Raw genomic sequence first — 18,232 nt, 5'->3', positions numbered from 1 at the left:
CGAAGACTGTTCCAAATAGTAGGCTGCACAATTAACTAAGGAGCATTGTGACAATTTCTAAAAACTTTTTTAAGAACTGCACAAATAAAATTAATATTATACAGAACAGAAATCCATACAATCACAAAAAAATAAATGTATCTCAGATTATTTTAATTCATTAAACAGGCTGCAGCACACATTTAACTCCAATTTCCCAGCCATTGACGAGTTTTCCCAGCTTTCTGTGTTTTCACTGTTATACGCTAGGGGGCACTATGACACATCTTCTGAATAAGTACAGTATCTCCAGATCAAAACACAGGCAAAGAAGAAGCAGAAATGAGCGATGTAAGCAGATGCATATGAAAAATAATGCGATCATTAACAATAAACAGCATATATATCAAAACGGCCTAATGTTACAGAGTGAAATGTCAACACAGGAAGTGGTTAGGACTGTGCAAGCTTTGGGGGTGTTGGTGAACTCAATCTACTCCATCTATGTTTTGATCATCATTCTGAATCTGATCAAGATGTATTTCCTCAGCTTTTTGCTCATAATTTGCTCATAATTTTTTTTTTTTTTTAACGAAACTTACCCACATTCAAGTGTTGATAAAAAAAGAATGCATGAATCTAGAATATTTTTTTTTTTTTTTTTTTAAAGCAGAGGGTCTATATTTTCTTTTGATATATGGCATGTTCAGATATTGATACAACAAAATATTCTGGGGGCCATGACATTTTTGTGAAAATGACCAAAAACGCTGGCGGTGGCTGGAAACTTTAAAAAAAAATACTGGCAGGGAAAGAGTTAACAAGGACAATCAACAAAACAGGGGAACTGCAAGTTTAAATGAGATGTCTAATGCTATTTCACGCATTCTGACTTATTTACACTGTTTAAGAGTTGGATTCTCATGCATTTTTTTGAGTATGGGCCTGTATGACGTCATAAAGGGTGGAATTCCTTGTATGGGCACTTCTCCCAGAAAAGCGCGCACACATCAACCAGAGCAAGAGCACGCCCATCCACGCGCTTCGTTTGAGTTACAGAAGTCGTCGGCAGTGCTGCACAGGACTTGCTCGAGAAAGATTTGTCATTTTGTTTTTAGACCACGAAATTAACAATGTCATCAAAGAAGTGTGGTTTTTTTTGTGAAGGAAAGATAACCTTGTTTAGCTTTCCAAAGAACCCGGCGTTAGGGGAACAGTGGATGCAGTTTGTTTTTCCGGGGCAGCAACGGAGTTGTGCAAGTGTGTTTGTTTGTTCCCGGCATTTCGGTAAAAAATGTTTAATAAACAAGGCCCAGTTCGACGCTGGATTTGCATATCGTTTGAAACTGAAAGATGGTGTGGTCCCAGGGATAAAAGATTCTGGTCATGAATCGCAGGCGGTAAGTAAAACTGCATAAAAATGTCTGTGTTTTGTTGACAATCGGCATCTAAGTGTATATAATGTAAACAAAACAAATGTATAGTGAATCAAATGTTATTTAGGGATAATGCGATGATGTTTTGCATGCTCGTGACTCAAGTCCCACCCACGGCACGCCTCCAGGAGCTTGGCTGTTTTAGGAAAGAATCGGTATGCTGTATCTGTCTTTAAAAAAAATTCAAATAATAATAACTCTTCGGAGGTATGAAGGAAGCAATACTACTCGAGATTAACATGAGATTGGCAGAAACTGTGTGCTATGTCCTCTTTAAAATACTCAAGTTTTTTTTTTTTTTAAGTTTAAACACATGCACCGAAATTGGTTTATAAATTAAAACATCAACACATATGATTTAAAGGTTTACTGATATTGGATTTTGCTGATACGATAATAATGTGTTTAAAGAAATGCAATAAAAAGATTCTTGCGTAGATGTTAGTAAACTTTTTATACTCAAAGTGTTAAATAATGTTCCTTCCTGTAACCCAGAGAAAAGCCACAAGAGTTTGTTAAATTAAATGCCAGATACGCTTATTTACACCAGTTATTACACCAATAATAATCAGAAATTATGCAGAATGTGGGACCTTTAATTATATAAAAAAGCTTAAAATACACTGGGACTCTTATTTTGAAACGTGCATGCTTTACTACTGCCAGCTGCACTCTTACAACCATCTACAACATGTTACAATATATACAGCATAAAGAAAACATATTTATTGTATAGTTATAATCCATGAGCAGCAGATGACAAGCAATCACTTGGCATAAATGTGCAGTATTCATTGACTGTAAACATTAGCAGACCGGGTCAAAGAGCCACTTTCACATTCAATGTGAGCAGAGGCCTTCCTTCTGGAAGTTTGATCCCCATTCATTTTCTCCATTGACATTACAAATAAATCTTTGATTAAGAGTCATGCTCTACTCTTCTTTCTCTTTAAGGTACATCATTTATCTGTCTAGCCTGCACAACATCCAACATTAACAAAATCTTCCACAATTCATTGTCATGGTAACAGCGACATCTCTGATTGGTGGATCTCTCTTCAGGATTATGGGTAGTGTAATACTTCAGTGAGGATTCGGCAATTAAACAAGTTTATTATTATTATTTTTTTAAAGTTGAATTTAAACTGACTTGTGGCTTCTAGAGATGTACATACCATCAACAACAATCCTGTATCCTATATATGTTTTAAGATGTCCCCAGTTTCTGGAATCCTACTGTTGTGTGAGCTATAAGCTGGGCAAATAAATATAGAGGAAAGAATAAAAAAAAGTCATACAGTGGTGACACATAAACTCAACCTGACAGCACTATTTGGGGCCTTAAACAGACATATGCAACACAGTCGATTAAAGACAGAAGGGAAGTTTTCACAGACAGTATTTCTAAAGCTTTCGGGTGGAGAAAGTGGGACTTTAGGAGACTTGACAAACAAACACATGTTTAATCTTAAGCAATATGAGAAACAGAGACATCTGATAGCCGACAACGCAATCAGAACAACTGTTTTGGGATTATTGCATTCAAACGCGCCACACTTTGATGTTTCTTTCTGCTTTTTTTTTGTCTCAAGCCCTTCAGCTTTCATAATCCGCCTTTGAAGTGAGCGACTTGGCAACAATGTCAGAGTGTGACACGCTTGTTCTTACCGTCCAAACACACACAGGCTGTGCAAACCATTCTTTCCTGTCCGCTCTCTCTCTGTCTTATCAGTAATGCTATACATGTGTCTGGACTTATATCAACTAGTCAGTCATTAATTAGACTCTTATTAACAGCAGTTAACACTCTGGGCTCAGAAAACTGAAGGTTTTGCGTGGTCAAACACACATAGTAACTGGACTACAATCCCTGATCGGTGGAGCCAGTCGGACTCCAAAATGCCCCTAATATCAGCTGAACCGTGTGTCAGTCTAAAACTCAAGAGTCCAAACAAAATGAGAGAGCAGGAGAACGCTGGCCTGCTGGGAGCACAGGTTCAACTTCTATGGTGTTCCTGCACATATCAAAAGTTATTGGCTTTACATGGTCATAACAGGAATATTGAATAAAACAAAGTTATTAAGTGACTCTGTTGCACTTATCTCATATTACATTTTCCACAAAAAGTCTTGCAGAAGGACCGTATGTATTTTAGCATTTTGCTCTATAGACAGCATTACTTTTACACACAATTTTCATTTGTTTTTATAAACCGAGGGATGAATCAAAATGATTGAGGTCATTTTTATGCGGTAATCGACACCATGAGGTCCCTGATGACGCGATGAATCAGAAGGAGCGAAAGATGAACATGCGTTTGCAAGGGTGGGTTTAAGTGACTAAATGATTGGAGAAATCTTACGCATTTTGTTTAAACATTAATGGCAAAAAATTAAAAAGACATAAATAAAAATTTAAATGGAACATATGCACGGGCGAATTGTTCACAATAAGACATATAACAGACATTTATAAAATTGATATGCTGAATTTTCATTTCACACTGACTTTAAATTGTAACCTGTAATTCTTTAAAAAATAAGTGTTAAGAGATATCGTGCTGATACAGTGAAGAAAACCAGGTTTCCATACGTTAGTATTTCAGAAAAGAGAGAGTTTTTACATACGGACATTGTACATCCATGTCACACACTGTATTCATAACGATCAGCAGACTGTGGGAAACACATGATGTATGCAGGTCTGGAAAGATTTCTTTTATGAGCTTATATGAAGCTTTCAGCAGCTGGTATCGTTTCCACACTTGCACATCATTTCAGTGTCTATCCTGTCAGACCCTTCTGATTTAACTCATTCATATTGAAAAAAAACTCTGATCAAACTGGAGCTTTTGGAACTAAAAAGTATGGTTTAGGAATTAGGTAAGAAACTAAATCCAGTGTAAGCAGAAGGAGAGAGATACATCAGGAAATCAATGCTATTTACACTGTAACTTACTAGTAAAGTCAGTCTTGCACTTGGGCAGCTATCTTCAGTCTTGCAAGTACAGCTATCTAACTGACTGGGGAATTACTTAAAGGATTAGTCCATTTTCAAATAAAATTTTCCTGAGAATTTACTCAGCCCCATGTCATCCAAGATGTTCATGTCTTTCTTTCGTCAGTTGAAAAGAAATTAAGGTTTTTGATGAAAACATCCCAGGATTATTTTCCTTACAGTGGACTTCAGTGGCCTCCAAACGGTTGAAGGTCAAAATTACATTTTCAGTGCAGCTTCAAAGGGCTTTAAACGATACCAGACGATGAATAAGGGTCTTATCTAGTGAAACGATCGGTCATTTTCAAAAAAAAATGTAAATGTATATGCTTTATATAAACAAATGATCGCCTTCCAAGTGGTTCCGTCAAAACCGCACTTTCGTATTCTTCAAAAAGCTTACGCTGTATGTCCTATGCCTTCCCTTTTCAACTTACGGAACGAACGCGGCGCCAGTTTTTTTTTTTTTTTTCAGTAAGTTGAATAGGGAAGGTGTAGGACAGACGGCGTAAGCTTTTTGAAGAAGACGGAAAGCGGAAGCACATACAGTTGTATTTTTTTTCCGAAAATGACAATCGTTTCGCTAGATAAGACCCTTATTCCTCGTCTGGTATCGTTTACAGCCCTTTGAAGCTGCACTGAAACTGTAATTTTGACCTACAACTGTTTGGAGGCCATTGAAGTCCACTATAAGGAGAATAATCCTGGAATGTTTTCATCAAAAACCTTAATTTCTTTTCGACGAAAGAAAGACATGAACATCTTGGATGACATGGGGGTGAGTAAATTATCAGGAAAATTTTATTTGAAAGTGAAATAATCCTTTAAATCTCAAAAATTACCTCATAAACCTCACATTTCAATAACATTTTAAATCAGCAATAAAAACTAGCATGAATGGTGTCATAAATTTTGTTTCATTTAATCAAGACCAGGCAGTGCCTTTGCAGATTGGCATTTGCCTGTTTTCATTTTTGTAGGCCAAAACCCTGAAACGAGTTAGCATTTTAGCACTTTCTGAAGTCAATGTGTTTTTTGTATGGGTTTTTAGTTAAATGCTTGAAATAAGGTCTGTGGTGAACACAAGCTCAAGATATTTTCACGTTTTATTCTACAACATAAAATACATCAGTAATATCACCTTGTGAATTTTTTAAAGCTTGTCTTGAAAAGAGGAGATTGCTAACAAGTGGCTAAATAGGACTACAGAGGTTGTCGGGACATTAAATGTCACCACACCGAACAAACTAATCAACTAAATAGTCCACTTTCACAACCTTATTGTGTTTATAACCACACTCTTGCAAACTACTCTAACTCACACTTTCATTGAAATGTGTTTTAAATAAAAGCTAAAAGAGTTTAATGCTTAATGGTGGTGACATTGAAGTCGTGCTCATTATCAAGATGAAGTGTAAGAATCATAATCTTTTGTTGGTCACACAAAGCTTATTTCGGCAATAATCCAAAAGCCAAAAGAAAAATCCTTTTGGGTTTTTGTCGAGGTAACTAGTGTGATGCTGACTTCAAGGTTGACCTTCAAAAATATGTCATCACTGCAGCACTCTATTAGAAAGGCAGGACTTACTTAACTAGAGCATTCCAATTTTTCCCATTCACAGTAATATCAGTGGTCCGTATCAGCTGTACGGCGTGCCAAGTGTTTTGAAGTAAATACCAATTTACTATTTATCTATTTGTTTTAATAAAGCAGCATGCATTATTAGAATACCCAAAATTTTAATGAAAAAAAAAAAAAAAAAATCATACCCCCGTTTTCACAGGCAGGGCTTAAACCTAGTCCCCAGAAATGCATATTTGAGCAGTTTTAACTGAAAGCAACTGGTACTGACACATCTTAAAATATGTCTGTGTTATTGTTTTGTCTCAAGATGCACACCAATAAAGTTTTTTTTTTCTAAGGCATTTTTATAAAAGCTACTTAAATGTCCTAAATAAACTAAGGCCTAATCCTGGCTTAATCTAAGCCCTGTCTGTGAAACCGGTACATAGAGTTTACTGTTGCATATTGTTTCTCATACTATTGTTTTTAAAATGCACTATGTATTCAATTCTGAGCTTATATTTCAGCATGTGTTTATAATGTTTATGGCGTACACACTGTAGTCAGCGTTTGGGAGATTACAGGAAAAGCAGTGGTGATTCTAACTCTGACCCTGAACACAGAGAGCATTACAGCTTCAGTTGACAAAACTGAGCAGTTCAAAGCAGAAGTCACCACTTCAATACCCTCGTAAAAACACCACACTCCAATCGGCCATGATCCCAAACCCTCTTTGAAAGCTCCACAAAGGACAGCAGAGTCATGTCTACTCCATAAAAGCCCAGGCCAGACTCCAGCACCTCTGTCATGCAAAAAAGCATGTTGGAGGCCTTTTGTGCGCAGTTGTTTCAGTTGTTACACACATAAAGAGCTGAAAACACTCAGTCAGCCATGATAGATCGGTCAAAACAACGACACAACAAATCATTTGGATGAATCTAAAGAAGCCTCTTTGTTAAGGGTGTCACACTTTAAGCTCATTTTCATCTGCATCTTATATGAAAGTATGTTGCTGGGCCATATTGTACACATCTGTGGCATCTGAAGTCCTCTTATAATGCTATTCAGGGTTTCTTCACCAAAAAATGTTTAGGTTTTTCACAAGCATTTTCTATCCTCTCCCTGTCCCTTAGGATTAAACAGACTGTTTAACTAATGTACCTTTAAGACTCCCATATGCAAATGTGATTGGCTAACCGTTTTGCATATGAAATGAGTTACCTAACCGAATGGCTGAATATTCAATTGGTGTTAATATAGGTGTCCGGATCAGCAAAAATGGTGATTTATTGGAATCAGCAGTTAAAAATGTTTCGGAGAATTCTGATAATAGAATAGAACTACATGTTGTTTAGGCAGCAATGTTGACACCAATGGTATTAGGTAACATCCTAAACTGTAAAATGACTAACAAAACTATGATTTAAACATCTTAACAGTTCAATAGTAGAAGTTTTGACAAAAACAAAAAGTTTTATAAAACAATTAAAAAAAAAAACATGTATGTTATATATAATTGGTGTGAACAAACCAATTATAATGCAAACTCAGGTTACGCAGGTTTCGATAGTCCACATTAGACATTCTACTAACTCTCATCAGAGTATTAGTAGACTGTTAGGTTAGGTGTTAGGGTTTGGGCTAGTAGAATAAGTTGACATGTAGTTGCAAAGTTTCTTATAGTCAGTAGAGTGTCTGCTGAGAAGCATCAAAATAAAGTGTTAGCAGATTTCAAGCAGACTGTCTACTAATACTCTAAATGACTGGTAGATAATGTAGTAGCAAAGTTTCTTATAGTTAGCAGAATGTCTAAAGGCCCGTTCACAACAAGAACAATAACTAGAACAATAAGTATATTTGTGTCCAAGGAACTATAACTGTCTGTTTATTCTAAGCTCATGCGCTGCGGTTTCAAAGTGTGTACAACATGTTATTGAACATGTTTTTGTTGTTCTTGTTGCATTTACACGGCTTTAACCAGCAGATGTCCTCAGCATGCTGCTTCGAGTGAATAGCTAGTGTAATCGATCTAATCTAACAGTGAATTTACCTGATGAAGTCAATATAGTGGAAAAAACAACAACACCTAGTCTTTTTTACTGCAACTTCAAAGGAAGCAAGACAATGTTGTCGAAACTAGCGCTGGATTACCTGAGGTAATTTTATGTTACACTGTTTTCATTGTTAATACTTCCCAACATTTATTCCGAGGGTAGGACCAATTGTTTTCCATATATCCATTTTCTTTAAAGTATCCTTGAAAAGGGGGTTTGACTTGGCTTTTTCTGGACCTCGGCGTTTAACTTCTCCAGAATGTCGTCTGCCATTTTAAATGCGTGAGCCCTTAAATTTTCTGATTGGCTGTCAGTGTTTTATCATTCAAGCTGGAAAAAAAAAATCATTCTGAAAGTGATCCCAACGATATTGTTGCTCTATATCAGGGGTGGGGAAAGTTGATCCTGAAGGGCCATTGTCCTGCAGAGTTTAGCTCCAACCCTGAGCCCTAATCCTGAAGACCTTGATTAGCTTCAGATGTGTTTAATAGGGTTGGAGCAAAACTCTGCAGGACAATGGCCCTACAGGATCAACATTCACCACCCCTGCTCTATATCATTATCGTTATAGTTGTGGTGTGAACTTTGGTATTCTTTTATATTTAGAATGACTTTTAGAACTAAATATTTAACGTTAAAGATTAAAGCGGACCATCAAAATAAAGTGTCACCCAAACTCACTCTCTGAAAGTAGGTGGCGATTATGAAAATGCAAAAACATAGCAGTTACCACAGAGGTAACAAATCACATGAATGCAGCTGTCGGTTAACAATCAGTTTGCTGATACGATCACATATCGTGTGTTTGTGCTTCCTGACCTTGTTGGTTTGGTCAGCATCTCTGTTGAGTTGTCTCCTCTCCTCGTCCCAGCGGCTCTGTGCTTCCTGTATTTGTCTCTCTAGACCCTGCTGCATCTGCCGACTGGCTTCCTTGGCGTTGCTCAGAGACTTCTGCAGCTCAGCGATCACCTGTGTGGGCACATCCAAACACACACTCGTTCATCTTCTAACAGACATGTCAAGGCAACTATAGCAACAGGCTCCTAGGCTCAGTAATCAGTAAAGCTCTTCAGGGTCTGCGTTGATTACTCAGATAATGGATTCTGCTTAATTTAATGCTTGACCAGCTGGAGTCAAAGTATCCAGCAATGTCTTTGAGGTTTTCAACAGATTTTGTTTGTTCACTGGAAGCCAAGATCTCAATTCAGCTGCTGGTGTTACAGAGGTGTAAAGTATTCGAGTAAATGTAATTAGTTACAGTACTTAAGTATCTTTTTGGCTACTTTGTAGTTGTAGTGCGTATCAAATATATTAGCAACTTTTACTCTCTACTTGACTTCATTTTTGAAAAAATAAATTTACTTTTTACTCAAATACATTTGTGATGAGTAATGCAATTACACATTACATTTTGCTTGGCACCTAACTTTTTCTGCAGCAGTTGGTTTCTGCTGTAAAGAAGCAATATCACTATCTAAGGGCATTGAAGGTACTTTATCTTAAGCGTTTTTTTTTTTTTTTTACTTTACTCAACCAAACTCGTCAACAAGGCTACTTTACATGAATGCGAGTGCAATAGCAGGTAGTTGCTGATCGCAGGTGTTTGATTTAGGAGATGAAGTCATGCCTGCTGCCGGTGATGAGGCTGAAACCAGCACATCCGGTGCAAGCAGACTTTGACTAGTTAATTTTACTTAACATTATTTTATTTATCAACTATATTGACACGACCTTTTTGAAGGATATTGGTTTACTTATGGCCTTTTTGTGCACTTGAGCTTAACTGAGACTTGAGTTTGTAGACATTTAAGAGGTTGTTGTGTCAACCTTGATTTTTTTTGCAATATTGACTGATATTCAGTTTTATTTTGATTTTAGAATCTTACAAATCAATTGTTTCTTATTTTCACTGGCATGTCTCTCAGGACTAGTGCATCTTTGAACCAACATTCAGTACGAGTAAAATACTTAAGTACTGTTAAAATCAGATACTCTAAGACTTTTACTCAAGTCGTATTGGAATTGGTTACATGTAACTTGTAATGGAGTCATTTTTGATGTAAGGTATCTGTCCTTTTACTCAAGTATGGGTTTTTAGGTACACCTCTGGTCTAAATTCAGATGAACCAATAAGCAGATGAAATGGGTGAGAGGTTCAGTGTTGGAGAAGCTAATGTAATTTGAAGTAGTTCAAGCTACTCTAAAATACTGAACTACACTAAATGCTTATACTTAGCTAACTTCATTGAAGCTGTTAAAGGGAGGCAATAACTTTGCTATTCCATAACTATAGAGGAATAAATGTGTGCAGTACTAAACTGCCACACAAAAAAAGAGGATCTTAATAGTGAAAGCATCAATCTTGAATTACTGTAATTCTATAATTGATAGTCATTGAACCAAACTAAATCAACCCTGAACTGAATTCAGCTGAACAATGGACACTATTTTTCAATTCTTTTCGGCAGAATTGAACTCTGTTTCATTGAATCATTACTTTCCTGTTTATATCTGTAAAGCTGCTTTGAAACAACTTGCATTGTATAAAGCGCTATAGAAATAAAGGTGACGACTAATTCATATGAAATAAGTAAACAATGTAATTTATTTTTTACATTACTGATAACAGATGGTATTTAACTTATTTTGCTACAAAAAAAGACAACGTCACACCCAAGCAATAGCTGAAAAAAAAAAGAAAAACACTAAGAAAGGATTTCTGAGAATTACTTCTGACTATTGACTCAACTCACACAGGGCAATATATACTAGCTATATAGCAAATCTCAATTTTTAAATCTAAACTGTATTATCTCCCAGATCTTTCATCTGCTAAATGTCACTATAATGCAGGCATGATAAGATATTATAAACATTAACATCATGGTTTTCTGTAAAGCTGCTTTGAAATGATACAGATAAAAAAAAAATAAATAAATAAAAAAAAAAGTTTAAGCACTTGATTTCTGCCCATTACTCCAATTTCTTTGTATGTTTATTTGCATTCTGTCAGCTTATGCAATATGCACTTCTCTGTTTACAATTCGATGGCAAGACCAAAGGAAAAAAAAGTCAACTATGAAATCTCATGTAATGCATTATTGGCTTTTAATAATGAACAGATTTTGATGGTTATCGTTTTGTTGCCCGTGTAAACACACCTAATGACTGTTAAAATCTGTCTCTGTCAAGTGCAGATGAAGGTCTAGCCTCTAGCCTTTCCAGAGCCCTGTCAGAATCACTGTAGTTAGGGCCCAAATGAGAGCCGTACAGTAAAATCCCCAATAGACCACCCTTGCATCACTACAGTCGCCCTTCACATTTCACACACAAACCGAAAAAGAACAGAGGAGCAAAGCGAGAGAAGATGGACTGTTTAATGAAGCTCTAGCGAGATGAAAATGAGAAAAACTGGCCCTTTGAAATCTCGCTGTCCAAATTCAGATTCTATTTCAACTGTAGCCAAGAGAGCAGTGGAGCGCAGGGCAGCAGTGAAGCTCAGGGCTAGACAGATAATTGTTTATTGTGCATAAATGTTCGGAGGAACGGTTTTACTGGAATCCGTTCATTGTGTAGGAGTTGGGAGTGAACTCTTGGAGCGGACACAGAGGGAGAGATTAGGCTTATTTTGTCAGTGGGCGAACCACATGAAAGCACCAAACGCCCCATTATTATGGTAACATAAGTTCTCATGGTAATAATTATTTGGCTATACAGATTCTCGCATCAAGTCTTTTGCCTGAAGGGACACACTCATCTCTTGATTGTTATTCCTCACTCTTGATATTAGGGAATTTTGCTGTTAATGGATTCAGCACGTCTTCTTTCATTTTAAAGCATTTCTTTAGATTGGTGGAAATGTAATACTGTAGCTATGAGGGGTTAAACTGACATCCTCTTTCTGATGGATGACAGAAGTATTGAGATGGGCAAAAACAAAACATATATATATATATATATATATATATATATATATATATATATATATATATATATATATATATATATATATGAGATAAGCTTTAGTGGTATAATGAGACTTTGGGGAATTACCAGAAAATGATGGATCAACTTGGTAGGCGATGTGTCAAAAATATTCACTTTTTTTTTTTTCAGGCAGTATCACGATCCACGATTTTATGACAGTTCTTTTTCATATTGGTTTTTAAGACTATTTTGCAAGTCACTGAGCAATAGAGTCAAACTAATTTCCCTATTTTAAAAATTTTGCCTTAAAAGGAAAAAAAAAAGAAAAAAAAAAAGAATGACAGACCAGGCAAAAGTAGAGGTGGACCAAAATGTTATTCAACTTTATTTTATTTCATTATTTTATCTTTGTTATTAAAAATAAGAAAAAATATGCAAAATACAACATAAGACACAAATGAAATAAACAGTGCTTAAATTTCAGCTATAGTAGGTATATTTAACAATAGCATTCATCTAATAAATTGAATAAACAAATGTAAAAATAAAACACTACATAGACGTTGCTTTATAAATTAAACATACATTGATTCATATAAAAGTAACTAAAGCTATTTAGTCAAGAGTTATTGAATCTTAGTCTTTTGTTGTTTGATTAACATTAATGACACAAGGTTTATTAGGCTACTGTCACTTTAAGACAGAATGCACGGATCTAATACACAGACATGCATCCGATTTTGTTCATGCATCTGAAAACTGTTTACGTCCAGAAATACCTGTTTATATAAACCTTGTATGTATTTGACAGTTTAAGCGCAATAAGACGAGAAAGAGAAGTAACCATGCTGTGTAGGTGCGCTTTGGGTGTGCGAAAAGTGAATGCCAGAACAGCGTGCGAATAAATTGTTTGAACTAGCAAGGCTTTAATTGTTGAACTAGCAAGGCTTTAAAATGCATGCAAATAACAAACCTTAGTGATGGTGAAGAACTGCGATGTTACGTGTGCTTAACCCTACTGCCGCTTTGCTAAAAATGTGATGTGAATGTACTGAACTGACTGAATGAACTGTAACTGATAGAATGTGTGCACAGTAGCACGATACTACAATCTTTCTTCAAAAGCAGATCATGGACAATCTAAATCATGATATCGCACACCCCTATCAATGCTTACCAAAAGTTAATCATGAGCTGTTAGCATGTTACAATGCTTGGGTGTTGCTATGGATTATTATATTCTGGGTCTAGATTCTTCATTGTAAGTCTAAAATTGTTTTTTGTCCGTTTTATTGTCCACTTGGCAAAACGTCTGAATCACAAATTCAATTCAATTCAATTCAATTCACATTTATTTGTATAACGCTTTTCAAAATACATAAGGCAGCTTTACAGAGAATGCATGTCAACATTACAATTTAGACTAATATATTAAAATATTGAGTAATATATTGAAAATAGCAGAGGGCCTAACACAGATCCTTGCGGCACTCCATAATTTACTGATGTTTTACTGATTTTTTCCCATTTAAAGATACAAAATGGTAACGGTCTGATAGATACAATCTAAACCACCTTAATGCCTGTCCCTGAATACCAGTGTAATTTTGTAGTCGATCTAAGAGTATTTTATGATCTATAGTGTCGAACACAACACTGAGATCAATTAACACTAGTATTGAGATGCAGTCTTTGATTTTATTTATACATATGAAAAAACACGCTTGATAATTCAATAAAATCATAGAGTAAATCTGAAACACATTAAAAATAAAAAAGGGCATCTGAGTTTACACAGTATCCAAGTTTAAACAGTAAAAGTAAGTGTAGTAAAAAAAAAAAAGGAAGCGATGCTATCTGTTTTACAGAATACGGAAGTTTTTTGCTTACAACCCCCATTACAGCTGAAAAAGTGAAATGTGTAAATCTCAGAGCTGTGCTGGTTTCATATGCGCATGAATACTAATGCTCTAGCACACTTATCCATCCGATAGTGGTGGTGAAAGGAGATCTACTGTAGAAAGCAAAGCTCTGTTTGGACAACACCTTGTGTTGCCTCATCATTAGCTGGAGAGCTTCAAACACAAGTGAGATTAAAGGTCAGTGAAAGAGGAGCTGGATTTCCAAAATACCAATTAAAGACGCTCCAGTGTAATGAACATAGCCAGAGCCGAGATCCCTCTAGAGTCTAGACCATGTATGGCATGGTATGGATTTAATTTCCACATGCAATTCCATAGCACATCTGAAAGATGCCTGTTGATGCCATAGGTTAGTATGTGCTTCAGAAGTTCAAAGGACACTTGTCTAGTACACAACCTTGCAATTAGCCTTATGGGATGCTACAGCAACTGTACGGTTATTCTTCCAAGGCCAAATAGACAAAGGAATAGTTCATCCAAAAATGGAAATTCTGTCATTACTTTATTCCAAAACACTATGCTGTTCTTTTTTTTCTGTGGAACACAAAAGGAAAAATTGACCCTTCTTTCATACAGAATATAGTGACCAAGGGCTCCAAAATGGACAACAAAACTAACTAAAATAGAATAAAAATGGCCACAAATAAAATTAAGTTTTAGATACATGGCATATTATGAAATTGGAAACCCTCCCCACCTGCATTAAACATAAAAATGCCATTAGATAGCAGTAACTCTAGACTGAAATGCAACACTGTTAAACATTTTTAAATTATACCTACTACTATAAACCAGAAATAAAAACCAAATTAATTCAATACTATAAGAACCCTGCTACCTTTAAGGTTTCTGTTTTTGTCCATTTGGGCAAACTATTCCTGACAAGAAAGCTAACAAGAGGAAGAAATCAACGGAGCCCTGCGTTGTTTGGTGTGGAGGAGGCGCATTTAATGTGTATTAAACAAAGACGTGTTCCCACCAAATGCGAGTGGGAAACAAGAGAGAGGAAAAACTATGTTTATCTAGCGAATGCCAATTTTGTGCCTCGGAAAAAGGAATTAATCATCAGTGGCCCTCTCAGAGGTTATTTAGAAATGGGAAAATGCCTGTGAACTCTTTTCTCACACACTCAAAGTGTGTTCTTTTGATGTCATGCATTGTGTAATTTAATAGGCCTGTGTTTTCACACAACATCTGCTTGTCAACCTGACATTCAGCGCTCTGTGTTGTGGAGAGAACTGAAAAAAAAAAAAAGAGTGAGTGTTTGAGCTGGGACTAAGGTAATGAGAGGCAATTATGACAGGCCCACAACCTCACACTGAACGGTGCATTTTTTACAACATCTACAGTGTTTAAGGAGTTCAGCTCTGTGTTAATCTTACACAAAGAGAAGAATGAAGGTTATTCTCCTGAACCTAAAGCGAGTGTAATGGCGTTGAGTCTGAACAGATTAAATCTAATGTTTAACACATGATGTAGGGATATAGAGGAGAGATAAGCACTCAGACACCCTCAGAACACCCACTAGACCTTCTGAGTGTGAAATCGTGGCCAGGAACAGAGGGTGGCCAACAAGTGTTGAGTAGGAATAGTATCAGTGGCTATAAAATTAAATGCATGTGTCTAACACCTCAGAGGGCAAGTTGTGTTATGAAGGCAGGGGGAAAAAAAAAAACAGTGTTGAGGAAGGCACGTTGACACTCCGGTTTGCCAAGCTGCCTAACAAGCCACTCAAAACTGAAAAACACGGTACAGACATCGTGGTACGGTGCATACAGTCAGTCACAGGCGATTCACACTCCAATCCAGATGGGGGCGAGTGCAGTAATGCAACGTTGTTTGGAGACACAACAGGAAAAAGAGCAGAAGAAGAAGAGATGATCTATGCACCAACCAAAAACAAGAGTTCAGATGGCACGCAAGAGCTTGTTTGTAGTCTATACGCTGAGTTTTGATTAATTTTTGTGACGCGCTCCACAAGCTTCACAGAAAGGAAACCAGGACGGCAGAAAGCGGCATTCTGTTTGTTTTCTTTATTTTACAAAAGCACAACGTTTTGTTTTTATTGTGTACACAAACAAAAACAGACCCTTGACAGTTTTGAATGTTGTCTTACTCTTATCTGTATGACCATAAATGACCATAACCATAAATGGGTTGTAAATGTACCGAACTTGTATCAAACCGTGACCCCGAAACCAATGTATGTACCAAACCGTGACTTCTGTGTACCGTTACACCCCTAATATGTATGTATGTATGTATGTATATATATATATATATATATATATATATATATATATATATATATATATATATAAAATAAAAAAAAAAACAAACAAAAAAAAAAAAACACTAGACTATATATATAGTACATTTTTTTACTGTTTGTATCACTCCGCTTTTCTGTTTGTTCCAGTCTGTGGGTTAGTATGGGGATTTGGATTTTATTATTTGACTCTTTCTGCAGTGTACACCATTTTAATAATGGTAATTATGCGTGAAACATCACGTCATCATTGTGTATCAGACATTGCCACTTTGAGGAATAAAGGTGAATTGCACTTATTGCATCATCAGAGATACAATTATTGTTGCACAGAAAATGTACTTACACTATTACATACCTCGGGTCACTAGCGTACACTTTTGTAAACTTCTTAGAAAAAATTAATTAGAAAACAGACATTATTTTATAATTAATTTTTTTTTCTTGTTATATTGTTTATAATGAATAAATTGAGGAACGCTAAGAAGGTTGATGTCTAACTTTAAAAAAATAATGAGGGGGAGGGTAGTGAATGACATCCCAGGTCGATAAAGACCCGAGTTATGCATTTAAGCATTAATTATGAGAATGTGAAAACAAATAATATTTTCTTTAAAACTTGTGAAATCTATGTGCCATGTGCCATTTGTTTCTCTGAATGTCATTTCTTTGACGTTGTGTCATACAACTCAATGCATTCAGATATACTCTGTCTCTCTTGCACAGTTTAATTCTCACGCTGGCACCGCCCACATGGTAGTACTGAAGCTTGACGTTTTGCCTCACAGAGTTCAGTACATTAGGGAATGTTGATGTGAGTCATGTGAAAAGGTCCTTAGAGCAACAGCATCAAACACAACAACACTACAAAATAAAACAAAAATACCATAAATGAAAGGAAACCAAAAAATATATTTTATATAACTGAATCAAATCAGTGATTAACAATGTTATTTAACAAACATAATATCTATGAACACATCAATCAATCAATCAATCAATCAATCAATCAATCAACCAACCAACCAACCAACCAATCAACCAATCACTCACTCACTCACTCACTCACTCACTCACTCACTCACTCACTCACTCACTCACTCACTCACTCAATCAGTCTGTCTATCTATCTATCTATCTATCTATCTATCTATCTATCTATCTATCTATCTATCTATCTATCAGGACGGAATAGCAGGACAAACTGTTTTTCTTTTTTGCACTTGTTCAAACAATCGCGTCTTTACCTGTGCAGACTTGGCCAGCTTCTGATTATATTCCTTCTCAAGATGCTTTATCCTGCTGTTGGTCTGTAATGAAAGAGAACACAGAAGAGGAGGGTGTTAGAAACAGAGAGTGTGGACACATGACACCGGCTCAGCTGGCAGGAAGTGCAGCGAGACGCTTTGCCGTGACCTCTGCGACTGGCAGGCATGTTGGCATGCGTGTGGCTGGAGCTCTGGGCTCAGGGCCAGGCCTGACACCACAACAGCACAAGGGCCTTTCATCAGAAGCCAGCTTATCACCACTTAACAGGAAGAGAGAGAACAATATCACACCGTTATCTGCAAAACAAGAATATGACATGAAAAAAAAAAAAAATCTGCTGTGGCTTTTATGAGCAAGAACATGAAAAGTGACAAAAAACAAAGAGATAAATGAGTATACGAGGGTTATTTTTTGTGAACAGATGTGCTTTTGTTGCTTGTTCACCGTGTAACAAACGATCTGATATTAGTAAGAGATTGACAGAAAAATGGTAGAGTTTCTTAAAGCTCTGAACAGCAATCCACTACTATAACATAATCATATAATAATACTAATATAAAACTGTAAAAATGGGACTCGAACAGTTTGTCTAATATAGGTAAGGCCTTAATTTTTCTTGTGGTCATAGATGGCACAAAATCTTATCTCAACAATGAACAGCTGTGCTGTTCTTAATTTTGTCATTTCATTGGAATATCAACAATTGCAAGATCAAATGTAACTACTTTTGTGTCTCTATAAAATATTGATCTGTGACAATGCATTATGTTAAATATCAAAGCTTTTTGTTTCTATTTGTTAATGAGGGATTTGT

The 18,232-nt window shown here is 36.2% G+C and overlaps 1 protein-coding gene across 6 annotated transcripts in view; it reads right to left on the bottom strand.

Annotated features, from left to right (window-relative positions):
- Positions 1-18,232, bottom strand: part of cep112 (centrosomal protein 112) — a 193,814-nt gene that overhangs the window by 34,228 nt on the left and 141,354 nt on the right. For all 6 annotated transcript variants that reach the window (XM_048190649.1, XM_048190658.1, XM_048190676.1 and 3 more), the window contains 2 exons: positions 17,397-17,459; positions 8,851-9,000 (listed from right to left, as the gene is read on the bottom strand). In XM_048190649.1, the coding sequence (XP_048046606.1) occupies positions 8,851-9,000; positions 17,397-17,459 (213 nt within the window). The remainder of the gene's footprint in view (positions 1-8,850; positions 9,001-17,396; positions 17,460-18,232) is intronic.

This window comes from Megalobrama amblycephala, linkage group LG1 (assembly GCF_018812025.1).
Source record: "Megalobrama amblycephala isolate DHTTF-2021 linkage group LG1, ASM1881202v1, whole genome shotgun sequence".
Taxonomy (NCBI): Eukaryota; Metazoa; Chordata; class Actinopteri; order Cypriniformes; family Xenocyprididae; genus Megalobrama; species Megalobrama amblycephala.
The sequence above is the reverse complement of the archived record's forward strand: the minus strand, read 5'-3'. Positions and strand labels throughout refer to the sequence as shown.